The sequence below is a fragment of the Amborella trichopoda genome, chromosome 6 (assembly GCF_054954075.1).
Source record: "Amborella trichopoda isolate Santa Cruz 75 chromosome 6, AtrichopodaSantaCruz75HAP2 v2.0, whole genome shotgun sequence".
Classification (NCBI taxonomy): domain Eukaryota; kingdom Viridiplantae; phylum Streptophyta; class Magnoliopsida; order Amborellales; family Amborellaceae; genus Amborella; species Amborella trichopoda.
The window spans coordinates 17,357,780-17,385,572 of record NC_142341.1 but is presented as its reverse complement, the minus strand read 5'-3'; the positions used below and the strand labels follow the sequence as shown (position 1 = coordinate 17,385,572).

Sequence of the window (27,793 nt, the reverse complement as noted above, 5' to 3'; positions counted from 1 at the left end):
GTTCATTGGCAAAAAATGTGGAGACACACGTCCACGTTAGAAGCAAGAGGATGACCGGTGGTAGAGTTTCTTTTGACCCGAGAATTTGAAGAACAAAAGCATGGTTCAAAGATCCATTAAAATGCACCTTAAAGGATGCAAAATAGAAATATTAAATAATAGCTAGAGTGCTAGACTGTAAAATAATATTATAATGCCTTATAAAATAGTGGAAAACAGAAATATAACAGATATTGGGTGTTGAATATATTGTTTAATTAAATATGCCTACTTATTTTAAAAATTAATATTTGTATAAAAGATACAGATGACACTGTCTTTAAAAGGGACGTGATGTGAGTATAACAGATGCAACATTTTTTTAAATATCTTGTGTCACCTATTTTGCACTTTGTCACTTTCTCCTATTGTAGGTACTTGTTTCGATACTTAGACAAGGAAGACATAATTACTGCTCAATTGATGGGAAACATTCACGCATATATCAAGGTTCCTCAGAACTGGCCCTTATCAAGTTGTTCTCTGAAGTTAATCTCAATCAAGTTTTCAGATTCACACTCACTGGAAAATTCATTGGGATTTCTTTGCAGAGTTGAGGTGAGTTCCAATGTCTGATGGTTAATCATTGAAGACGATTTCTTGTTGAGGCTAATAACACTATATGCTGATCTAACATTATTTAGGCGACAAATGACTGAATTTATGTGAATGTTGAGAGCATCCTTTCCAATTTCGAAGATTTTTTCTTATTATATCTCAGTAGCAGTTTATAAAACTGGTAGAAGACAGGTCCCCAGATATGTTTGAAACTTAATTTTAAGCACCTTTCACAAAATCTATCCCATGTTACTTTCCAATACGTCAAAGCAAAGTGAATAAACTTTGTTTACTTACAAAAAATATTAAGAGTTTCCATTTTTTTCATTAATTGGACAATATACTTTCAATACTACCAAATATTCCCAGTTTTTCTGGGTGTGCTTTACTTTTATGCATTGATTGAATTATAGGTTATTTTATATCAATATAGCATTTTGATTTGATGTTCTAAACCAATATTTTTAAAAACGGATTGGTAGGGTGGATCGTCCGCCCAGCGATTGCGAAGCGGATTGACCAAATTGGCAATCCGGAAAAGAAAAAAAAAAAAAAAAAAAACGGAAAAAAAGAAGAAATAAAACAAGAAAATGATAAATAAAGTAAGTATAGAAATTATAACCTATATTTGGAGCAGCTTAGTTGGCTAAACCTTGTGGCTGTGGTTCATAGTTCAAACCCTTTCTTTTGCCCTTTTTTATATACATATGCATTAAATTATTCTCACACTTTAAAAAAAATAAAAATAAATTCAGGGACTTTGAATTTCAGACTTTGTGGCTGTAATCCAGTGTTTTCAACAGAAAACTCAATACTTCCCAATGTTCTATCTTGATAATCTTTTCTTTAACTAATTGGCTGGTTTTCTGTCTTATTTGTTGTGGAACTGTGAAGGGAAATTATCTCAGGTTATTTTGGAAACCTCATTTTATTTAGTCTTGACCAGGAAACCCGTTAAAGTTAAAAGTCTTAAGAGGTCTTTTGACTTTCTTTTGTGCATGTTCTTGCATTGGATAATCCTTCACAATGGCGAATTGGGATCATGGTCTCAAAAGTTATGACCAATTTTTGATTTCTGTCATTGTCCATGTATGTGCAAGAGCACATGTTGACACAGGACATGGATTCAAACTCATAAATATTGCTGTTTAGAGAGATTTGTTTTATTCATGGTGTCCATATTTCCTGATAAGATTTTACCATCCTAATGTTAGGAATTGGCAAACTCCTTGGATGTTGAAAGGAGGAATCACCTTTTACGCTTTGTGGAGGCTATTGAAGAGATTCTCAAGCAACAAATGTGTATGGAGTTTAAATCTAATCATAGTACTGGGTCATAAACTGCTGGGATGTCAAGCCAAGACCTCTGGTAGTTGTGTCATCATACCATATTCCTTTCATGGTACAATGCATTGGCATTCATGTGTGTGTGTGTGTTTGTATGTGTCTCTGTTCGTGTTTGGGTGTGTCTGTGTGTGCGTGAGAGAGAGAGAGAGAGAGAGAGAGAGAGAGAGAGTCAACAACTTGGATATGAAAATGCTCTGCGTATTTTGGTTGGTAATTGTGGATGAGGGAAGGCTGTAAGTGCCATGAATCTGGGTTCTGTTTACTTATTCGACCCTCTGGGCCCTGTTGAACCCATAAGGAGTCTTGCTTCTAAGAGCTTATAGTTGTAATACTGATCCACAGAAATGTGCCAAGATTGAAAGGGAAGATTCCGAGTTTTCTGTAAATCATGAAAAGTACCCCACAATACTGTGTGTTTTGGTCGGTTTGTAACACCCTTCCACAGATGTAGACGTCTTTTTTCCATGTGTTTTCTTTTGGTGTTACCTGATCTGGCATTCATTGGAGAATACTATCTTTTATGCTTGTTGCAATTGTTCATTGGAAAACAACCATGATTCAATTTTGAATTAAAAGGACTCTCCGTAAGACTGTTCAAATATGTGAATGATTTCGGTTTTGCATGCATTTTGTGATACTAGTAAAGTATAGGCTACATATTATGACCTCAGGTGGTGTGATTACTATATTAATTTCTACAGTTAAGCTGTATATAAGTTGCTTATAGTTGCATTGCATATTCGGAATCGGAGCTGTGCTGAGATCTAAGTTTCTCAGGCTCCTAGTGTTCCCCAAGTTACAACCTAAGAAGCTTTTCAGGAATGTTTTAGGTTCCATGTTTTGAGCGAATGTATCATTTCTACGTTGTGGAAGTTGTTATGGTGTTTACAAAGTTCAGTTTATTGACCTAGGATGAACACATAAATTCACCATGGGTGAGGATAAAAAGGATCAAGGAATTTGTTTGGGTGCCTCTTGACGCATCTCTGATAAATTTTAAGTGAGTTTGTCGCTCCTTCGACATTTTGTTTTGGAAAAGGAAGAATCTGAGTTGTGTAATATGGAGAGCTAGGGATGGTAATGGGCTGAGGGCTAGGGCTAGTGCCGGCCTGTTTTGGTCCAGTCCGGTCCTCTTTTTTTTATTTATTTTTCCGTATTTTTTTATTTTATTTTTTCTTCATTTATTTTTGGCCTGGCTAGGCTTATGGGGACAAGGGCCTGGCTAGGGCCATGGCTGGCCTGGCCAAGCCTAGCACATTGCCGCCCTAATAGAGAGAGCAAAGGAAGTATACCCTTTTGTATGCTAGGCAACCTGCCTGAGAAAGGCGGAATTGGTCAGTACTTGGTGAGAAAATTTAAATGGGATAATTATTAGACCCGGTTTCCATGCGGCCAAGCTTGCATATATAGAAATGCGGGTCTCTTAATAAATCTATTTTTGAGATGGATTTTATGACTTAATTTTTAAGAACATCTAATCTCTAACATGAAGATCAATGAATGTGAAAAATAAATAAATTTTTAAAATTTAAAATAATAATTTTAGTAAGAAAACATTTGGACTGTTAGTTTCCATTGTTTTAGATGGAATACCTACTTGCATTTATCTTTAAGATGGATGCTTTACACTTTCTGGATGACATATGTAGAAATGCGGTCCAGCCCGCATGAAACAATTTTCCATATTTTTTATGGTTTAGACTAGACATGCATCTTAAAAATTCGGGGTTGGACTTCTTTTGGGTATGAAACTTTTTCTCATGGTTTGTCGCTGACTTTGCTAGGGTCCCCATTGTGATCCTGTTAATCCAAGCTTTTAAGTCCTATTCCCTTGCACTATCGTGTGGGTCTGTGGGCTTTCTTTGGTGGTTTGATCTCCTTTTCATTACTCCCTGTATGTTCCTATGTTCCTGCATCATTAAGGGGCTTTATTTGCTCCAAGAAAGATCAATAAAAATGTCTGCTAAGTGAATTAGCGGAATATTAAGGCATCCCCTTTAAACAATTAAAATAAAGGGTTCCTTCAAATTTTGTTGGAAAGTGCGGTTTTGGTGTTGAAAACTTTTATGATGGCTTGAAATTGATATTTAGAAGGATAAAAAATGGTACTTAAAACACTTGGAAATCTTGAAAATATATGGTTTTGATAATGGGCAATGATTTCATGCACCTTTGTATAGTAATATGATGTAACAATCTTAAAAAACCATCTTATGGTCATTTGTTTGATCCAAATTTTGAAATACACTCTTTTCATTCTAATGAACAATCACAAAAAAAGGAAAAATTGAAAACGTATTTTTTTAGTCCAATTAACATCGGCTATTCATTTTGGTGAGATTGTTAGATCTAGGCTTTAGAAGGGTTTTTGGATTTCTAATTTTTTTGGATGGCTTTATTATCATTAGATGAACAATGTTAAAAAAGAAAAAATATGATTTTCAGTTTATAAAGGCTAAGATCTTGAAATTCACAAAATGAATGGTGTAGATTCTTTTTTGGAGGGGATTCATTTTGACAATATCTAGGGTTCAAAGTGAATTGTTTTTTTTTTTGGAGGATTGATTATTGAGATCAAGGGAGTGTGTGTGCAAAATTTGGGGTAATACAAATACCATAAACATGGTTTTCTAGAAGTGTTGTTGCATTATATTATGATACAACCGTTGCATTAGATCATTACTTTTCGATAAATTACTGTTAAGATTTGAAATCTTTTTATTTTTTTTGTTTTTTTAATAAACAATGGCCACAGTTTTGAAAATATAAAAATAAATAAATGCTGCTACACTGAAATTAAGATAAGAAAATTCGTTTCTAAATAAATATGATTGTCTCCATTTTCTTTTTCTATTATTTCCAATTCATAGTTTCCCCCTTTTCTATTTCTATTTGTTTGGTTTTTTGGATTAAATACCCATATTTCCGACATTATAGCCAGTACATATGTAACCTTGTCAACCCAGGCATGGAGTACAAAATACCAGGAGTTAGTGGTACTCTTTGTATGTTGCTTGTGGAATTTGAAGGGATATAAACCATCAGAATTAGAAAATTCTTTTTCAACAAGTAGAAGATAGTATTATCGGTTGTCTTTTACATAGCTAAGTATGCATAGTTCGCCAAATGTTTTGGTCCGTGTAAACATGCCATGCTAGTTCACTCATGGCTTGGCTCCACTCGATCTGTAATGCGCCCATATTCATATTTTTGGGTAAAAAAGTCGACCTGAGCCTGCTAACTTGTTGATTAAAGATAGAAATTAATATGAGGGTGAGGCTTTAGACAATCAAATTAAAGAGCATTTCAAAATTTCACTAGAAGAAGTTGTTTAGATGCTGAAAAGCTTTCAATTCGATCTTCTCAGCATCAAGATGTATAGACATGAGAAAAAATAAATTTCAAATCTTGGAAATAATGAATCTTGCTATGTATTATCTAGTTTGTCAATTTTCAATATTTCCAAATATTCATAGATCTGCTGGATTTGCACTATTTTTTACTTTTATAATTACACATGAAAATAACTTTTTGGGCCATCATAAAGATTTTTGGTGCTGAAACAACATGTTTCATCACTATTTGAGGGTGCACCTTACTTTGATTAGGTCCTCAATCTTATACAAACCACATCCCTCTTAACGGTTCAAAAATTTCTCTCCTTTTTTTAGGTTGGTTAGTAGGTTGAGTGCGTTACATCCTCAAAATTTTGTCCTATAAAGATTCCTAGCCAAGGTTTAACCCGAGAGAGCAAATCTACATTTTAATATTACGGGCGCATAAAATATTTTCAATTATATAATGTAGATAATATATTGTATATTGCTTTGTTCATGTGCTTGTGCTCTGTGTTTGGCTTGTTTGTGGCTGGATTTCTCCACATTTTTTAGATGGCTCAAGTAAACGAGTCAAACCTCAAGTTTTCCTTCCCTATTAATCATGCCAAGGTCAAACTTGGTAGCTTTAGATTGAGTCAAGCCCAAGCTAAGCTCAAGTTGGGTCTTTAACCCATGCATGCAAAGATTGAATTCACTTGCTCTTTTGGGCCTTTGGGAAATTGACCTACTTAAGAGGATTTTCTAGATTTAAAATTTAGGGATCCACCTTATAATCACCATGAGAGTTATTGTATATTCTGTTTCTTTTTGAGTTGAACACCTGGTGTTCAACTTTATAGCATGATTTTCTTAGGTACTTTCTATTCAAAATTATTTCTTCCGTTTTAGGTTGATTGCCAACTTGAGTTGGTTACATCCCTTGATCATGGGTCCCAAAAATACTTCTAGCATGGTTTTATCCCAATGTGGCAAATGTGCACATATAACCAAAAAGTACCGGCCTTCAACCGGTTATGAAGAGTTCCATCTTATTCTAGGCCCTAAAAGGATTTTTCACCCATATAACAAGGTTTTGGCCTCAGTTATCAGTTATGATTCAACTCGGTTGAGCTAGTAGCTCTGGTCCTGTTCTGATAATATTGAAATTGGAAACCTTCCCCAACTGATAAGGAGCCTAGGGATAATCCAAAAAATTGTCACACAAGATGCCACATGACATGTGATGGAATGGAATTTATGCGGAATGATTTTCAAACCAAAAGTTTACATGCCGGCGCAGGAGCATATCACTCATTTATTCATTCAGGTATACCTCCTTCTAAGAAGTATTTGTAGCCTTCAAAAATCTATAGATATACAGTATGGCTTTTGGATGGTCAGGTGCAAGTGTTTGGGAACTCTAATTCAAAATTTTATTTTATTTTAGTTTTAAAATACTCCTCCACTGATTCTAAATTGGATCCCAAAAATTCAGATGAAAAAGGAACCTTCTTGAGTAGTGCTTTTACCATAGACACTCATTTCCAAAATTGATGAGAAATCGTCAAAACAATAATGTTGGGTAGGATGATCTTAGCCATTAATCCTCTGTTAGATTGGTTTCATTGATGAGGGACTACATGGGTTGAAGCAGGACAACACCCTCGAAGGACACTGGATGGAAGTAAAACCTTTTACTTGGGCACCTCTTTGAGAATATTGAGGGATCAAGGTTTTAAATTGAAAACTCTAATACTTCTTTTCGAGTTTGAGCTTACGCACGACTCGTCCACTCTAGTTTCTTCGATCTGTTTTGATATTGCATTTTTTTAAAGGGGAGCTATGTTGGTATGTGTGATATTATATATATTTTGCATATATTTCCTTCCTTTATTTATTAGATAGAATGATCTTTGCTTAATTAGTAGGTTATATTAGGATATTTTCTTCCTTGCTTTGTATATCAACCATATTGTATATAAGGATTTTCTAACACATGTTGAATACAGAAAAGAAGGATAGCTCTCACATGGTAACAAAACATAGCCGATCAGATCTGTGAGCCTAAACAAAACTGCTCGTTGGAACTATATTTTAAAACCACTATGCATTATCACTCTTTCTGAAAATTACTAAAAAAAAGCCATCTGAAAAAAAAAAAAAAAAAACCCACCCATGGAAATCAAATTCCATTTTAGATATGATTTCGACACATTTACTTACAGATTTGGTAATTTTTTAGGCAATCTCTGTGATTTGTTTCTCTGTTGAGCGGCTAAAGTTCCCTCATCCAAATCTAAAAGGCTCTCAATTGTTGACTTTCTTAAACGAGATATCTACTCTCTCTCTCTCTCTGTTCTTCCTTTCTAGGTCTCTCTATCTTGTTTTTCCTTCCTGGGTGCATCCTTCTTCTTGGCTCTCTCTCCCCCGTTTTATGGTTTTTCCTTTTTCTTTCACATGGAACCACTAACTTCATGTAAGCTTTCTTTCTATCACATTTTTTGAATAGTGAAAGAACCCTTTCTTTTGCACCACGTTATTTGTTTTAAGTGAAGGGACCATATTTTTTGTACTATTTTTTTTTATATATATATATATAGCGGCAAACCATTTCTATTTCTCTTATTAAAAACAACAAAATAAACAACATCAGTCGCACAATATATGTTGAGTCAGCCTTTAGAGGGACGCATTCTTGATCAATCTGCCATGACTGATGGTACTCAAGCAATTGGTATAACACCACAAATTATTGGTGTGCTTCCTCATCAATCACTCTTACAATGGCACAACTTAAGTCGTTGCTTTTACGATCCCAATTGTCTGACAAATCTAAATTTTCTTTTTCATGTAGTATTGGTTCAATTTTCTGGTTAATAGACTATTGTGTTTCTCGTCATATGACGACATGTGAGTTTATTCTTATTGATTGTAAACACTTTTATGATATTATTAATACCATTCGCCATTATAAAAATCTCCAAGGCTGGCTCAATTACTACATCCTCAAATCATTCGGTATTTTAAATGTTTTTGATGTTTATCATGTTCGCTCCTCACTATGAAGCTGCTTTATGTTGCTCAGATTAGTCATTTCAATTATAATTTATTTTCACTCCCTTGGATGTTATTTGCAATACCGGTGTTCAGGATAACTGATTGGGAGTGTGTATAAAGTTTGTGACCTCTACTTTCTGAACCATCTTTATTTAAAAACTCCTCTAAAACCTCTGTTTATACTACCATATATGATAAAGGATCTTTGTGGCATCAACATCTGGGTCACATTTATACCTCTTGGTGACAATTTTTTTTATCGCAGTTTTATTAATTCTATTTTTTTCTAAAACTCTTCGTACTATTAACGATTATGAGTTGTAATGAAACTCTCTAAAATGCATGTATTGCCATTCAATCATAGCCATTCAGTTTTCGCTTCATCTTTATTGGGTGTGTTTTAAATCACATGTAGGACTAGATACATTCTAACGAACGTCCGATGGGAGAATAAGACCATCACAACTAAAATGATATACCTCGAGTTAAGTATATCTCTAAGACAACTACGAGTATTGCTCTCAACGCACGCTCAATAAGGATATGCAAACTTGATGAGAAAATCCTCTTGAAGATATGAATCGAAAAGGTGGATATGTCTCTTAGTCATATATGAGATAAGTGTATAGCAAAGCCTATAATGCATGTTGGATGATTATCTTAATACACAGTTGATAAGATACGATTATGGTTCTTAATAATACCTACTTAGATATGCCCCATAAGATATGAAATATGTGATATGATCAATAATATGCCTAAAGAATCTCGATTCGTTAGTTAGTCCCTATATGTTCTAACTTATGACCAATAAACGTATGATGCCCATAGTTCTTCAGTCAAATATATTCAAGGCTGACATGAGAATCAAAGCCATCTCATTTTGAGACAAGTTCTAAGGCCTGATATGCCCATGATATATGGAAGAACTAGATACAGTTTGATTTCTTGACATCTGCCGTTAGTTATGCATAAATGTGTTAACTTAAGAGCGATGATTCTTTTAATTAGTAAGTTAAAATGTAGGGTGCTAATAGACGGAGCATACGAGTAACCTCACCATGTGTTGATATATTGAGAAAAATTCCCGAAGATATACATGTTAAGGTCTGATATGCCTTAAAGTCTAGGAATGATATAACTTGGGCAATATTTGGACTTGGCTTAACTCATGTCTGTATCCACTGTCAATTAAGATATGCCTCGGCTGACGCCTCAGAACTTTAAGTTTTGAGAATAAACCAAGATTTTCAAGGATCTATGATTGAGGTATTATAACCCTCAACCCAAAACTTCATATCAAGCAGAGGTGGCTTAACCCATCATTCGTATCGCTCTGCGGTTGAAGCCTTGAAGGCCTTATACTCCATGTGTTGCAGTCAGGATGAGACCTCGTTACCAAAATTGAGATTTCCCCCTCAATAATAAGGAATTTCCTCATGTGATTAGGGTCGTTAGATTCTTGACTTGATTCTCTATTACCCTTAAAAGGTATGAGAATATTTGAGGCATATGGAGGAAGTGGTTTCGTCCGTAATTCTCTGATGGCTCTGATGTGTATTCCAACGAAAACGCATTGAATTTGAAGGGTCGTTGCTTCTTCATCAGAAGTCCATTTTCAACGAAATTTGAGCCTTTGGATTCATCTTTGAGGTCTCTTTAATCTCATCAAATTTCGTGATCAAAGAGCACACATGGAGAGGGCAATCAAAGATATATGGAGATGTGTCCCATTGAATAGCCGAACTTGAACAAACGGGCGGTGAAGAGCAACAACCTCCTAGTTAGATTTCATATGTACAAATTCAAAATTCAAAGTGAAAGATGGCAACTTGATGTATGATTGTTATCAAAGATACGCTGGGTGCAAACAGATTAAGCAACATGAAGAGATAAAAATGAATTCAAGTATAATATTTGCGCAAAATCTAAAAGGACCAGCTCGCAAATTCAAAATTACAGACGAATGAGGATAAGAGTGAGCAGGTTTGAGTTGGCATGAGACCTGAAGACCAGTTGAGCAGATTGAAAACCATGGAAAATCAAGGCAATCTCGTTTCAAGACATGTTCTAGAGCCTGATATGCCCATGATATATGGAGGAACTAGATACGGTTTGACTTCTTGATATCTGCCGTTAGTTATGTATAAATGTGGTGGCTTACGAGCGATGATTCTTTTAATCCGTCAGTTAAAATGTGGGGATCTAAAAGATAGAGCATAAGGGTAACCTCACCATGTGTTGATATATTGAGGAAAATTCTCGAATATATACATGTTAAGTCTGATATACCTTAAAGTTCAGGAATGATATAACCTGGGCAATATTTGGACTTGGCTTAACCCATGTTCATATCCACCGTCCGTTTAAGATATACCTTGACTGACGCCCAAGAACTTTATGTTTTGGGATTAAGTCTAGATTTTCAGTGACCGATGATTGAGGCATTATAACCCTCACTCCGAAAATTCATATCTAGCAGAGGTGGCTTAACCTTTCATTTGTATCGCCCAGTGGTTGAAGCCTTGAGGGCCTTATACCCATGTGTTACAGTCACGATGACACCTGACACCAAAAATGGGATTTCTCTCTCAATATGAGGAATTTTCTAATGGGACGAGGGTCATTAGATTCTTGACTTGATTCTCTATCACCTTTAAAAGGTGTGAGAATATTTAACGTATATCGAGGAAGCGGTTTCATCCGTAATTCTCTGATGGCGTTGATGTGTATTCCAACGAAAATGTATTGACTTTGAAGGGTTGTTGCTTTTTCATCAGAAGTCCATTTTGTACAAAATTTGAGCCATAGGGTTGACCTCTGAGCTCTATTTAATCTCACCAAATTTCGTGATTAAAAAGTGCCAAAGATTTATAGAGATGTGTCCAATTGAATAGCAGAACTTGAAAGAACGGGTGGTAAAGAGCAGCAGCATCCTGGTTGGATTTCATATGTACAAATTTGAATTTCAAAGTTATAGATAGCAACTGGATATATGGTTGTCGTCAAAGATACTCTGGGTGTAAACAAATTAAGCAGCGTGAAGAGATAAAATTGAATTCAAGTATAAGATTTGCGCATAATCTAAAAGGACCAGCTCGCAAATTCAAAATTATGGAAGAGTGAGGATAAACGTAAGACCAGTGAGCAGGTTCGAGTTGGCATGAGACCCAAATACCAGTTGAACAGATTCAAAACCATGGAGAATAACTCACGAATTCAAATGCAAAGAGGATGAAGATATGCATAAAGACTGGTTTCTGAATTCAAATACAAAAAGGCACGAGGAATCAGCGTATAGGTTAAAGAAAGGATAGGCAGTAGCACGAAATCAATGGTGTAGATTGAAAGACCCTACCCTTATAGTTATCAGCTGAAGATTGGAGCTTTTCACTTCACAAAGATTATATAAACGTTGCCTCTAATCAAGAGAGGGGTTCTCAATTCTTTTTGGGGCACGGATCTTATTTGTATGCTCTAAGCGTTGGACATTTATAAGTGTTAGTAAAAGAGCGAGAGAAGAGCGATTGTAATAGGAAGAAGAGAGAGAGAGAGAAAGATTTGTTCCGAATACCCATTTGAGACCCGTTCTCAAAGAAGGAAACAAACGCAAAAGTGACATCCTTGCTATAGATCAGATATATGGGCTGATGTGCCTTTGATGTTATTTCCCTTATTTGATATGCTTGTATAGCTTCCTTCCCAGAAACACATTTATAGGTCTCAAGCCTAAAATCAAGGGTAATTGGCCTTATTTATTTTATTTGGTTAACATGGGATTAAACCTTTGGAATTAGTATGTTCCCAATAATACATGTATAAAAAAATCCTGTATTTATGTCATATGAAAATATATAGGCGAATTTGGCCCCGAATGTGATGTTCTCTAATAAAGAAATTAATTGGAGTCCATGTTTGTTTTAAATATCTTAAAACACCCGTCTTTTTAAGCATTTACTTTTCAGAGCATCCAAATCTCTGGTGAATCCATTGGGAAAAAGTTCACCCTTCATCTTTAAGTGGGTCAAGAAAAAACAGAAGTTCTCTCTCTCTCTTGGATATACCTTCCATCAAAATCTCTCTTTGGCATTCTCATTAACTTACTACCTTGACGAGCGATCCCCTGTGGTGTTACACAGGTTGTCAAATGTGCCCATGGTTGTATTAGTAACATCTTTTCAGGTGGGGACTATGGATGTTCCAGTCGACTTCTCCACATCGACGGGCAGGCTGCCTGCTCTGAAACCATGGTTGTCCCTTGCCTTGCGGAACAAATGGCTGCAACGCGCAAGTTTAAGCCAGGATCATCAAAGGCTGGAACCACATATAAATCTCGGCCCCAAGTGGCTCTAGTCACAGGCAGTAGGCCGCTGAGGGTAGTCCTTACCTAACCCAACAAAAGCCAAAGTCGGACGATCAATGACTGTGTTGTGGCTAATAACATCCTAGAGCAAACGGGGTCACCACATCTCGTGACGTTTGCTACCCCTGTGCTTAGGACGGATGCCCGTACAGCCCCCGCAAGGATCAGATCAAGGCTGTTGGCTTCTAAGCCCTCCAACTCCTCTCCTTTAGGGTCCTGATTTCTGCCTTTGATCGTATGAGTTTTGCACTCGACTATCCGTGCTGATCATCGACCGACGATTAGCCATCCTTGCGATGCTAACTCAACCACCTAGCGACGTGTTTCCCATTCACCCACTGTTGAACGTCTTCGCAACATCCACTTACCCGGTCCCAAGTATCCTTATCATCTACCGACGGTTAGCCATCCTCGCGATGCTAACTCAACCGGATCACAACGTGTTATCCCTTCACCGACTGTTGAACGTCTTCACGATGTCCGTCTGCTCGGTCCCAAGTATCCTTATCATCGACCAGCGGTTAGCTATCCTCGCGATGCTAACTAAACAGGTTCGTGATGTGTTATCCATTCATCGGCAGTTGAACATCTTCGCAATGTCCACCAGCCTGGTCTCGAGTATCCTTATTATCGACCAACAGTTATCTATCCTTGTGATGCTAACTCAATCGTCTCGTGACGTGTTAGCCATTCATCGGATGTTGAACCTCTTCGCGATGTCCACCTTCCTAGTCCCAAGTATCCTCGTCATTGATTGGCAGTTAAGCATCCTCGCGAAGCTAACTCAATCAGCTCGCGGCATGTTACCCATTTATCGGCTGTTGAATGTCTTCACGATGTCCACCTACCCGATCTCAAGTAACCTCATCACCGACTGGCTGTTAGCCATCCTCGTGGTGATGACTCAATCAGCTCGCGATGTGTTACCTATTCACCAACTGTTGAATGTCTTCGCGACGTCCACCTGCCCGATCCCAAGTATTATCATCATCGACCGACGGTTAACCATCCTCGAGATGCTAACTTGCCCAGTTCATATGCTAATCACACTCAAGCGGTTAAAGTTTTCGCAACCTAGACTTTCACAACTAGAATTTCACAACTTGGTGCAAAGTGATTGTGCGCCTCCTATCCCTAAGGCCCAATCAAGGAAGTACATGCAAACTCAAAAGTTGCATGTCAAGGCAGTTCTTAAACATGCGCTTGAGTTCCTTGACCAATACATTCGTGAAAGAGCCCGAATGGCCAACCAATTAAATGATCGTTCGATGGTTGAGGTGTGGACGTGATTCATGAACATGAAGCCTAAACCACTCCAGAACAAGAGCACACACAATTTGGGGGACGATATCGCTGAGTGTGTAATGTGACAGGGATGATCTTCAATATGGAGGAAGAACCCATGGGAGACATGATCTCTCTTGCCTCCGCCCATTAAGCGTCCAGCAAAGAAAGCAAACAAGCACCAATAGGTTGTCACCAACCCCCATGTTACCCGCATCATCACTAAGGCACAAAACAATTCATCCGTGCTCATGGATAGTCCCACACTTCCCATTGAGTTGTTGAAATCTGATGTGCCGGTCTTAGATAGTGAATCCACTGGACCATTTGAGTAACAACTCATTGCAAATGCTATGGTGGCTGGAGGGGAAATAACCCAATCAAGTCCGAGGAGATGGCACACTTAAGGGCTATGTTAGCCAAAAGGGAAGCTGAACTTCAGATGTAGGCTGTTGAACTCGAGGCACTAAGGACAGCTCGAGTAGCTGCTGCCTCAGGCGATCCTTCTCGGCAACAATCCTCAAACTCAATCATAGAAAATCGATCAACTTGCAAGCCTATTTTGCCTCCACACCTTGCTAATATTGGTTTGATCGCTGAAACAGTATGTGACCTGGTGATGGAGAACCTTCGATCATTGTATCTACCCAGTATACAACCAGTAGATACTTATCAAAATCTGTATCCCGCATACATCGATGAGGTGCCCTATCCTTTGGGATATCAACACCCCAAGTTTTTTATGTTTCATGAGCAAAGCTCCCCTCATCAACATCTGACCCACTTTGTGGCGGTATGTGCGGACACGACCAATAATGGACCCCTCCTGATGCGATAGTTTATGCAATCGCTACTAGGACTGGCCTTCGCTTGGTACTCGTGTCTACCTCCTAGGACCATGTTCACATGGAAACAAATGCAGGAGGCATTCTTAGCACGAAAAGAGAGATTCATTTGTCAGAACTCCTTAACTAAAGACAAGAGGAACATGAACCCGTGCTACAATACATCGCCCGGTGTTCAAATCTTAGGGTGGGGCAAGCAACCCCACTCCCTGAGACTCAAGAAGTGCACATGTGAATTAAAAATATGAGGCTTGAGATGGCGATACCCCTACATACCTCCAATCCTCGGACTTTCAGTGACCTGGTTTCCAGTTTTGTGAACCTCGAGAACCTCATGGAAAGTTTTTGATTCGGCCCTAAACTTGATCATTAGAAGAAAACCTGATAAAGGTAAGGCCAAGGCCACCCATGCTAAGACTTCTATGACTACCTTGGTAGTCTCTCAAGGAGGAAGGGGACAGAATTATCCACTTCTTAAGAGCTATAACTCCCCATAATTATCAGGACGTGGACGAACAGGAGGAAGAGGTAAGCAATGGACCTTCCGCGAACGCCTCGAGAGGAAGTATTCTTTCGACAAGGATCAAGTCCCCGAGATATTAGAAAACCTCTTGGCAGTCGGAAACATCACACTCCCTCCACTGAGGTATCCTGACCAAGTTGGCCAAACAGATCAGCCCAACTACTGTGTGTATCACCAGATGTTGGGACATGTGGTAAATGACTGCTTCCCTTTGAAAGATGCCATTGAGAACCTTATCAAAGAGGGAAAGCTCAAACCTGATGAGCAAGAGACGCCAGCTCCAGAAACTGTAACGGTTAACGTAATATCTCTCGCAACCAATAAATGCGAGTCTTCGGGGCAGCAAAGGGTTCCTTATATTAGGAGCCTTATGGATTCAACAAAGCCATGGTTCCATACATATGTAACCATCTCATTATTCTGGGATTGGTCACTCTTTTGAAAAGGAAAAGAGCATAAAAACGGAAGCCTTCCTCAAGGGGACCTCCATATTGTCGATACCATGATTCTCGTGCTCATAAGTAGGAGGATTGTTGGCATGTGAAAGATCTGATATAAGAGAAAATAAACAATGGGAATATAGTTGTGGCTGGTGTCCACCCTAAGCACCATGTCCAACGGGTCCCTATTTTGGAAAAGGTTGAAGGGTGCCCTTACCTGGAAATCTTTGAGCTATGTTCAGAATACTCAGGAACCCTTAACTCTTTGGCAAATACGGAGGAAGTTTCAGAACAAGGCTTCAGCACCTATGTTAGCTGTAAGGAAAAGAAGTGGATGCAGACCAAAGCTCTAAAAGGGGTCGGTCTCAGTGTTAGAAAAACCGGTCGATTAGATCAATCGTTGGGGTTTCGACTCCAGTTAACACCGGTTTTAGGGTTCTAATATGTATAATAAATACCCCAAAAACAATCCGGACCAAAACCGGCCTGAATATGTACAAATCGACTGATTTTCTATCTAACCAGTCGGTTTTTTAGCTAACCAGACCGGTTAGTTGAAAAAATGCTCAAACACCGCAATAATGGCCGTTATATAATCGGGACCATTATATGTAGCAATTCCCATTATACTATGCAGAAATCATGAGTTTTGATTGAATCATTTTTTGATCTGTTTTTTTCCTTCTTTTTCAGCATTTTTAAGGCTTTTTCAGTAAATATTTGTCTTAAGTTATTGATTTAGTAGTATAAGGTGAAGGATTTTAACTGAAAACACACTGAATTTTGATATTTTTTGGGTTTTTTTTTTTCGTGTTCTTTGCATATTTTTTATTTATTTAAATCCACCATAGTTCATAATGTGGCCTTGTTTTGGATTTTTTCAATCAAAATGTATGCCTTTTGTATATAATAGAGTTAATAAGTAGATTCTAGTTCTAATTTCATTGAAAATTTTAGATTTGGAGTCAAATTTGAATAAATAGGGCATCTACTTTGTTTTTTAGAAATGAGTTGAAAAAATTCGCCATACTCCAGATTTTTGATTCGTTTTTTTGTTTTTATCAATAAAAACTAGGGCTTTTGTAGATCATGGAGTTATTTACAAGATTGAAATCCTAATTTCATTGAAAACCCAAGATTTGGAACTTGATTTTGAGGGATTAGAGCATCGACTCAGTTTTTTAGAACTGAGATGAAAAAATCCGCCATACTCTAGATTTTCGTTTCGTTTTTGTTTTTTATCAATTAAAATGTGGGGTTTTTGTAGATCATGGATTTAGTCACAAGATTGAAGTCATGGTTTCATTGAAAATTCAAGATTTGGTGTTAGATTTTGAGTGATTAGGGAAACTACTCAATTTTTCTTAACTGAGCTGAAGAAACATCCGCCAACCGCTCGATTTTGTGCTCGATTATTACTATTGAGTTCACAGATATGAATTTCATGTAATTTTTCATTTAGCATTTTTTATAATATGATTTTTTAGTTGATGGAGTATTTTTTTGCCACTTTATTTTGCTAAAAAATAATTATGTAAAAAAGTATTTTTAAAGTTTGAAATAACACACTCAAGTTTGTGTACATTATAAGTTGGTTTTTCAAGTTTCATCTAAAAGGTCGGACTTTGATTTTTTTAAATGATGGGTTTTATTTTTAATATAAAAGATGAATATTTATTTCAAAAATCAGTATTTTTTGTTCGATTTTTTTAATAATGACTTTTTAAATGCATTACATTGGGACTCTCCATTGTTTTTATTGCGAAACTCGGATTTATAGTTTTTAATTCTTGTATTAGTGGAGATAGAGTGGAGACATATCTCACAAGTTATTATGTTAATAGCACGACATCCATGATCATGATGTCTTTGGAAACAATATATCATGTATATTGATTTCGTATTTTATATTGATGAAACCTTGAAATGAATGCATTAAGTTTGAATTTCTTAGTTGGATTAAAAGATTCTTTATGATAGATAATATGATCTCTCACCGGATAACTCCCTCAATTGAATTAATGTCAAATTATAAATTGTCTCTATAGTATTCATATATTAATTGATATAAAAAGTTTCAATTTTTTTAAGAAAAATGTAGTAATAAGTATATACTTAATCTGAGTTTTTTTATATTTTTAATTAATTTTTTTTTGAGCTTTTTAACCCATTTGAAAAATAAAAATCTTACCAGACAAAATCAATCCGGTTAGCCCAGTTCCAGTTCTAACCGATCCTAGGCCCATGTCCAGTTAACCGATCTGGTTCGATTTTGCAAACACTGGTTGGTCTAGACACGTTGGAGGCAGCACTGCTAGAAGTACAGATAGCCGCAAAACATAGGCTTCTCCCTCTTTTCCTAAGGGCATCACAAATCAAAGTAGAAAACGAACGAGGGGTTCATATGGTAAAAATTCTCAACATCCATTGCCACCACACCCTACCTTGAACGATTTCATGCCAAGGCCTTTGATGATGCATGGCCTCCATGAACAAGGGGTGGTGAGTGATGCCCCTATAAAAGTGGCTTTGTAATATGATTTGGGTAGTGAAGGACCACCAACCCTAGTCCCTAGGCCATGCAGTTGGAGTTAAGATTTGGCAGTAGAATTGCTAAAATCAAACCACCTAAGGAGGCCATGCTTAAGAAGGTAATGCTTGCTGTGGAGATACGAACCGTAACCTCCAATGTCACCGGCCATGCAAAACAATCGGTGGACAGAAAAGCCGGTGACTATAGCATAGCATCTCATATACGAAGGATACCTGCCGCCATAAGCGTCTTTGACACTCTTATGCTTTTCAAAGAGCTTTGAGTAGCCCTTATATAAGCCCTTGCATCACCGGAAGAGTTCCAAGATGAAGTCGATCAAGTTGAACTTGACTCAGCAATTCTGGCTGATGCTATGCCAGTCACCTTCTATGATGTGGACTTGCAACCCCTTGATGGTGGCCAAAACCCTACATGGTGTCAACGTCAATCAGATAATGATAGATGGAGAAACGGTCGTGAACCTACTCCCTCTAAGAACATTGAGATCTATAGGGATGGATGTCAAGAACTTACAAGAAGGATAAATGGTAATAAAAGGCTTCAATCACGCTACTCAGCAAGCCATAGGAAGTATCAAATTTAAGCTAAGAACTGGAGAAGTAGAGGTATATGCCACATTTTAGGTCCTCGAAACCGAGGCCTCCTATAGCATCCTGTTGGGATGCCCTTAGCTACATGACGGTCTATGCAGATCGAAGGCTATTTACCGAGGTGGAATCCTATTATGTAGATGCCAGATTCTACAAACTCGAAAATTCGGATCCTTACTCTGTAAAGATGTTGGAAAGTGAGAGCGATTCTGACAAAGATAATGAGATTAGAGAAGCCCTGATTAGGGATTTCGAGGGCTTAGATGTTGAAGTAGGAGCCTGACCCCTTACTACCATCATACTAATAATGGTTGAGCCAGACATATTATAGCATGTTGGCAGTGGTATGGTCAATCCCCCTTGAAAACAAGATTTAAGAAGGGACGACAAGAAGAATATGAGGCCCTACCCTTGAAAGATGAAGCTCCAAAGCCGTAGTGGAAGCTATACAACCCTCATACTCATCAGATCATAGAAAGCATGAACTATGACCTGTCCACCAACCAAGGTTTGAATAATGGAAAGGGAATGATAACACCCTTCCAAGCAATTGAAAGTGTCCCGTAGGAGGTTTAAAACTCTAGGACTCGAGTACACCATAACCCACGAATCCATCTCAAAGAGCATGCATAAGGGGAAGTGGATGGTCCAGTGTGCTATGGTGTCTATTAGCAGCCATGAGGACTAAGACTCATATGACAAGGTTGAGATAGAGCCTGCCCCTTGACAATTGGAGGTTGGAGGTCAAGCCACTGTCGACGAACTGATTGAGATCGAATTGGGCGAAGAAGGAGATCATAAGCCCACTTTTTTGAGTTCTTTTTTAGACTCAGAAGAGAGGAAGCAATATATCAATTTCCTTCAACTTAACCAGGATGTGTTTGCATGGAACTACCACGAAATGCTTGGGTTGGATCCCACAGTAGCTACTCATAAGCTTACTGTCGATCTTATCATCAAGCCAGTAAAGCAACCTCAAAGAAAATTTCACTCGGATGTAGCTCATCAGATCAAGGCTGAGGTTAACAAGTTGGTGAAGGTTGGGTTTATCAGGGAGGTGATATACCGCAAGTGGCTAGCTAAAATAGTGCCGGTAAAGAAAAAGAACATGCATATAAGAGTTTAAGTTGACTTTTGCAATCTCAACTTGACTTGCCCCAAGGATGATTTTCCTTTCCCGCTCACCAAAATCATGATTAATTCAATGGTAACCTGTGAGGCCTTCTTGTTCATGGATTGATATTCTGGTTACAACCAAATCAGGATGGCTTCTGAAGATGAAGAATTGACTTCCTTCAAAATCACAAAAAAGATATATACTGCTACAAAGTCATGCCATTTGGTTTAAAGAATGTCAGTGCCACTTATCAATGCTCTATCACAATCATATTTGAGGATATCCTCCATGATGTACTCGAATGTTATGTCAATGATCTGGTTGTCAAATCAAAGGATCGATCTACTCACCTTGCTGACTTGGAGGCTGTATTTGAAAGGTTGAGAAAGCACCAATTGAAGATGCACCCATTAACGTGAGCATTCGGAGTAAAATCCAAAAAATTCATAGGTTTTATTGTAAGACATCGAAGAATTGAAATAGACCCCACGAAGATACGAGTCACACAAGACATGCCACTTTCAAGGACCTTGCGTGAGTTAAAAGTCTCGCTAGGGCCATCTAGCCTATATTCGGAGGTTCATATCCAACCTCTCAGAGCGATGCAACCCATTTTCCTGGCTTATGAAAAAGGATATTCCTTTTGAATGAGACGAGTCTTGCCAAAGGGATTTCCAAGAAATCAACGATTATTTGTTAAGCCCGCCGGTCCATACAACTATCATATCGGACAAGCCGCTCATCTTATACATGACGGTGCTTGAGGGTTCTTCGGGTGCCCTCTTCTCTCATCATGAAGGGAAGGAAGTAGTTCTATACTATCTCAGTTGTACTATGATGTCGGCTGAATAAAACTATTCTCCAATTGAGAAGATATGCTTAGCCCTGGTATTTGCCGTTCAAAAATTGCGGCATTACCTTTTGGCACACCCTGCAGAGCTGATATCCGGGCAGACCCAGTTAAGTATTTGATGACAAGGCCCATTCTGTCAGGACGTCTAGCCAAGTGGGCCTTGCTCCTCATGGAGTTTGATATTACTTGTGTCCTCTAAAAAGCCATTAAAGATCAGGCCTTAGAGGATTTCATGGCTGTTCATCCCCTACCTGGTGGGTCACCCTTGAATAAAGACCTACCCGACGAGGGGGTCATGCGCGCAAACGAACTTGCACAATGGAAAATGTTTTGTGACGGTGCTTCTCAAGTAAAAGGAGCCGGTGCAGGCGTATTATTTGTAACACTTGATAGGGGGGTCCTTCCTTATGCTTGCTCGTTAAGCGAGAGATACTCAAACAATGAAGATGGGTACCAAGAACTGATCATCGATTTGGATATGGCACTTGAAACGGACTTAATATTCCTTAATATCTTTAGTGATTCTCATCTAATAGTCCGACAACTAAAAAGAATATACGAGGTCCGCAACGATGAACTCAAGTCATATTACAATAACACAAGATACCTCCTTGGGAAGATGGATGAAGTCACTTTGGCTAGCATACCTTGAGGATCGAACATTCAAGCCGATGTGTGGGGCCGCCATGATCATTGAACCTGGGACCCTGCTTCACGTCCCCATACAAGAATGGCAGACCATCTCCATGATGGAAGGAGCCGATCCCGAGGATGAAGAGATTTGTGGGTGGAATTTCCCCCGTATCCTCAAGGGGCTATAAGAATATTAGTGGATGGACCTACCTCCGCAGGCATTGTCACTGTTGTGGGGGCAGCCCAACCAGATTGGTGTCAACATTTCTTGGAATATTTGGTGCATGGCCAAATCCCTGAAACCAGGAAAGATAGGCTAGCCTTCAAAAGGCGAGCCACGAGATTCACTTTTCTTGATGACTAGTTTTACAGGAGGTCATATGATGGAATGTTATTAAGATGTCTCTCGTATGAGGAGGGGCATGTAGCTTTGAAGGAGGTGAACGTCGGGGTATGTGGCAAAGGAATGTTTGAATACACCAAAAGATGTCATGCTTGCCAAATACGTGTAGACTATATTCGTCAGTCATCGGAACCTTTGCATCTGACTCTCATGACCTGACCTTTCTCTCAGTGGGGAATGGACATCGTGGGACCCATTACCCCAACATCCACAGGAAGCCATCTTTATATATAGGCAGCCACATTGTTTCTCAAAATAGGCCGAAGTTGTTCCCATTTGGAGTGTGATTGGCAAGACCATGGCTGACTTCGTTCGTCATCACATTATCGATTCAGAGTGCTAGACAGAATAATATCAGATAACAGATCTTCATTCAAGAATGATCACATTTATTAATTGATCATCCCAATTCAATATCAGTTGGAGGTATTCATCTATGTACAACCCCATAGCTAATGGGCAAGCTGAGTCATTTACTAAGAGCCTCTGCAATATGTTTAAAAAGACCGTTAAGAAAAGCCAGCTTGATTAGCATGAGAGACTCCTCGAGGCTCTCTAGGCATATCGAACAACAAGGAAGAATGCCAGCGTAGCAACCCCATATTCACTGGTCTACGGGGAAGAGGCTATCATGCCTCTGAAAGTTCAAATACTCTCCTTAAGAGTGGCAATCCATTATGGGCTAACCGATGATGAACGTATTAAGCTTGACACAATAAACTACATGCCCTTGATGAAAAGCGACTCATTGCCTAGCAAAAATTTGAAGTTTATCAAGCAAGAATGAGTATGGCCTTTGACAAAACGATAAGATTACGAATTTAAACTAAGTGACCAGGTTTTGGCCGTACGATGACCTACAAGGGCACCTCAATCGAAGTTTCAACCCAAATGGTATGGGCCCTATATAGTCAAGATGGCATACTCTGCTGAAGCATATCTCTTATGTACTGAAACAGGCGAGGATGCTATGTCCCCAATTAATAGGAGATATTAAAGAGATATTATTGAAAGTTTATATAGTCTGCGATGCACGACTTTAAAACTACCTACACATAGTCCCAGCAACAAGACTTTAAAGTGTTTAGAAAATAATAAGTCTTTTTATAGATCATCAACACCGGATATTAATGATGGAAAACGACTGTTATATGAAAGTCCGTGCCTCATGACTATAAACTGTTTCATGAAATGGTTTGTTCGGCATGACCTTAAACTACCATCGATATAGTCCTGATACATTACTATAAACTATTTCAAGACATGGTCTGTCTGGCATTACTTTAAACTACAATTGATATAGCCCTGACGTATGAATTTAAAAGGCTTCACCTTTAGTCCATGGCATATGACTCTAAATTGTTCATCGGTCTATTTGGCATGACCCTAAACTACCATCGATACAGTCCCTATGTATGACTATAAACTATGTCAAAGATATGGTCTATTTTGGTATGACCTTAAATTACTTCCGATACAGTCCTGATGCATGACTTTAAAAAGCTTCACCCTTAGTCCGTGATCTATATGACTCTAAACTATTTATCAGTTTGTGATACATGACTTTAAAAGTTCAACCAATAGGTACACGATGTATGACCTAAAACACCACTACATAGTCTCTTCTGTATAACTCTAAACTAAAGTACCCTCTCGGGGTCTCAGAACTCAGAGCATTGGGCCACCCATACTTTTTTATAAGAGTTAAAAAGGCTTTTTACATAGTCCCTCCTATAAGACTCTAAACTACAGTATCCTCTTGGGGACTTAGGACTCAGAGAATTAGGCCACTAATACTCTTTTATAAGAGTTAGGAAGGCTTTTCACACAGTCCATCCTATATGACTCTAAACTACAGTATCCTCTTGAGAACTTAAGACTCTGAGAATTAGGCCACTAATACTCTTTTATAAGATTTAGGAAGGCTTTTCACATAGTCCATCCTATATGACTCTAAACTACAGTACCCTCTTTATAAGAGTTAAGAAGGTTTTTTACATAGTTCTTCCTGTATGACTTTAAACTACAGTACCCTCTCAGAGTCTTAAGACTCTGAACATTGGGCCGCCCATACCCTTTTTAAAAATGAGTAAGGAAGGCCTTAAAATATAGTCGTTCATGTATGACTCTAAACTACATTATCCTTTTGGGGCCTTAGGACCATAGGCGATAGTCGCCTGTACTCTCTTTACAAAAGGCATGGAAGGCTTTGATACAATTTGTGTGGTTTGCTGTTTTATGTAATCCTGTGAAAACTCCTTTGAAGTTAAAAGCATGATAAGTAATTACCAAATCATGAAAATAGATTCATCGTAAGAAGGGGAATTCCCTTATACATAAGTTCAAGGAGGAGGAAAAAAGCTATAAAAGAAAGTCTATCTATGAAATAAATAAAAGCATTTTGTAAAGAGGAAAAGTTCCATGGTTCAGAGGGCTTTGAAACACCGCTATAATTCTTCAATTTCATGGCTCTTCTCCTCCACCAACTTTTGGGCATCCTCCAATTGAGCCCTTGCCTGGGTAAGCTCATGTTGTGCCTCCTATTTTTTTCAATCATCGATCTCACGTGACACGAGGTGTTCAAGCTCGAAAGAGTCAACATCAATCATCTCATTCAAATGGTACGTGAAAGTAAACAGACGACAAAACTCCCTCTTCTTTGATGCCATGAGAGCTTCCATCTTTGATATTTCCTCCACCACCATGCGCTTACAGGCATATAACCAAGAGAAATGAATTTGAAACTTCTCTAGTTTGTCTTTGACCACCTCAAAGTTTGTTGAAGCTGTCGAAACTGCCCTCTCACACGCAGCAATGGTTTGTTCCCTTTCAGTGATCATAGTCGGGAACATGTGGGTTATGGAATATTTGACTGAGGCAATGGCGTCCACACCTGGAATCATTCCCTCCATTATCCCATTAAGCATCTTAGTATCGACCCCCATGGTCCCAATAAATTCTATCATTGGGGAAACCTCACCCCTAATATTCCATAGCCCGGTTATGGGGCTACAACCCAGGATATGCAAGATTCCTCTCACCACCCATTTGCCTTTAGAGTTCACCAACTGACGAGGAGTCTCTCATCATAAATTCCACCAAACCTTCAGGCATGGTAGGGAGGACGGTTAAGGCATTGGCAAGGCCAGTTGCCTCCACTTTAAAAGACCCAACATCAGTTGACAGGGGTAGGGAGCCTGTGGCTTATGTCTCCGAACCCTCTATTTTAATTTCCCATGTGCATCTTCTTTAACTGGCAAAGAGGGTGCGAGAGTCTTGGACTCGACCGATGGAGGGAGAATGATGGGCATGATCTTGCTCTCAGCAATGACAAGTGCATGTTCTTCATTTGGATCATGGATAGAGAGAGTTCTTAGAAAAAACAAATGAATCAATATCTAAAAGATAATCTAGTAATGTGGCACAAGGACTGTCAATATGAACACCTGACAAGATAAACATGTCTATGCCAATCGGCCTGGATCGACGAGCCAGGTTAAGAAAGGTGCCCTAGGGTAGATTCTGTAGTGAGACAATAATGCTAGCACTCACCTCAGCTTGGGTGATCAGCGAGCTAGAAGAAGACCCTTCCAATGTCATCGCCACCACAGCTAATGGTTCGGTGGCGGGAGGGTCATCATCAACAACATGGACCTTACCTTTGGCCTTTCGAACTCGACTTCTGGAGCATGTGCAAGATCAGTCACCAAAGGAGGAGTTGAGGAAGAAGAGCCCTCATTTTACCTAAGAGAAACAAGAATACCCCTCAGGGCCTCACTCATGTCCTCTTCATGATCAGGAGTGAAAGTTGCCTCCATATGCTCCTCGAAGGCAAAAGATTCTTCACCCGGCAGTTGTACTTCTAAGGGTTGTAGTTGTAGGGGTTGGAGGGGAAGGTGTATCCACCTCAACAATCACTGCAAATTTCTTCTTCTTGGCAGTAGTTTTTAGCTAGAAATCGGTGGAAGGAGTGGCTGCCTCTGCATTGGTTCATCTTGTAGCCCTCGTGGAAGGAACATTGAATGGGCTAGCCTTTGAAGCCTGAACCTCTGACGATTCGAGAGCTTCATCTTTAGAATGGGAACTCCCTAGTCTCTTTGATGATCTCGTAGCAACCAGTGCTGTAGTTGGAGTGCTGCCCTTCACTCCCTTGCCTTTCTTTTTCAAGCTCTTACTCGTATCCTCCAAAGCCCGAGCCTCTTTTGTAGGTAAAGGGGAATGGGTGTTTGTTCCCTTCTTAACAGTTTTGCGGCTTGTGGATGAATCACCGCCCGATGTAGCTGAATCTTTCAAGGGAATCACAGTCGGAGTGGGAACATGAACTGGATCATCTACCTTAGGCCCTACTATCTCATTAAGGTCCCGGGTAATGGGGTCTTTAGGAGCTTTTTGAGCCCTCGAATCTCTTTTTAATAGTTTCTCCAAGAAGTGATAAAAAGATACTTGGATCTCTGCCAAAATTCCTTCCTGAACTAAAAAACCTACTGGGCGTTCCATGCTAACAATGTTCCAGATAACAGGGAAATGTATCCTTGTAGCCCACTCGGCATGAATATCATCAACTTTTGACTTATTTCCTCTCCTGCCTCATCCATGGCATTTCAGCCAAAGAGTTCATGTGGAAACCCCTCTGGCAATTGTCATACCAAAGGTAGTAAGTGTAAGTTTTATACAATTCCTTGTTATAATAAGGGATGATAACCTGATGTTGTTGACCCAGGCCTGTGCAACTATCCCATGCTATTTTGACACAAGAGTTAGACCAGTTGCATTGTCTCGTGAACTTCTAGATCACGGGACAGCCCTGATCCATTCTATGCTGCTTAGCAAATTGATGGGGGCTATATAATTCAAAATATTTTTAATCCCCAATTCTAAGGGGAAGAAGAGCCCCTCGGATGCTCAATAAATACATCATCCCCCTCTTGGCCCAATCACATACCCCCTCGAATCAGGGCATGCAAAGTGACATAGAATAGGCTGTCAAATAAACTGTGTCGTCTAGCTTCACAAGGCATGGAGGCGTGTCACTAAATAGGATTGATCGGCTCTGTCCTGGCTTTCCTCATATCAAAGAAGTGGTTTATCAACATTTGTAAGGGGACATTCTGATCCTTATGCTTACTAAAAGCTGTTAGTTTCATAAACTCCTTAAAGAGTCACTTCAGGCACTTTGGCTTTCGAAGGCCTGGGTAATTGTTATACCAAAAAATGATCTCATTTTCTAAGGTGAACTCGTCATAACAATCTCCTAAGAGAGAAAGGCCATTTCTCCCCCAATGAAGTGGAGGTTTAAGAGTGACATCCCAACTTCTCCTCGATCGAAGTTGGAGTTGGTTTCAACACACCAAATTTCCAAGTATGTCTGACAACATTCTTGCACCTGCCATATGGATACGCAAGGCATTCGCAGGCACCAAAGACCCTTATGGTAAGAAGCGTTTCTCTGAAGTTGCCACACATCTATCTTGTCCATGTATAAAATGAATGATGCTACTCTCTTCTTCACATTTGAATTCAGATTCATGCCAATTGATCCCATGACCATAAATTGCCTAGCCCAAGATGCGGAAAGACCCTGAACCAGCCGCTTTCTTGTGAGCGAAATGAAGAAGTAATGGTAGGCCGAACTGCAATGAGATCGATGAGTGTTCTCCCTGCACTCCACATAATCTACTAAGAAATTGATCGATACGGGCCATTGTAGTTTGGCATGATAATCACCATCATCTTGGCATACATGACGTGAAGAGGGAACTCGACACCTGTACACTTAACTTGCCAGTTTCCCCATCCTTTGGAAATGCCTTGGATCTCATGGTGTCTGAAAAGAAAAGGGAGGGGAGGCAGATGTCAAATAACACTCTTTG

The 27,793-nt window shown here is 38.9% G+C and overlaps 1 protein-coding gene and 1 long non-coding RNA gene across 9 annotated transcripts in view; both read left to right on the top strand.

The window, feature by feature from the left end:
- LOC105420020 (uncharacterized) overlaps positions 1 to 2,330 on the top strand; it is a 52,485-nt gene extending 50,155 nt beyond the window's left edge. For all 8 annotated transcript variants that reach the window (XR_016057803.1, XM_088869820.1, XM_088869822.1 and 5 more), the window contains 2 exons: positions 414 to 597; positions 1,812 to 2,330. Coding sequence is in view for 7 of the 8 variants with exons in the window: in XM_088869820.1 (XP_088725946.1) it covers positions 414 to 597; positions 1,812 to 1,937 (310 nt within the window). In the remaining variant the exon portion in view is untranslated. The remainder of the gene's footprint in view (positions 1 to 413; positions 598 to 1,811) is intronic.
- Positions 2,331 to 6,372: 4,042 nt separating this feature from the next.
- LOC148781644 (uncharacterized) overlaps positions 6,373 to 27,793 on the top strand; it is a 30,755-nt gene continuing 9,334 nt past the window's right edge. Inside the window, exon 1 of the long non-coding RNA XR_016057804.1 lies at positions 6,373 to 6,588. This is a non-coding gene — a long non-coding RNA (uncharacterized LOC148781644). The remainder of the gene's footprint in view (positions 6,589 to 27,793) is intronic.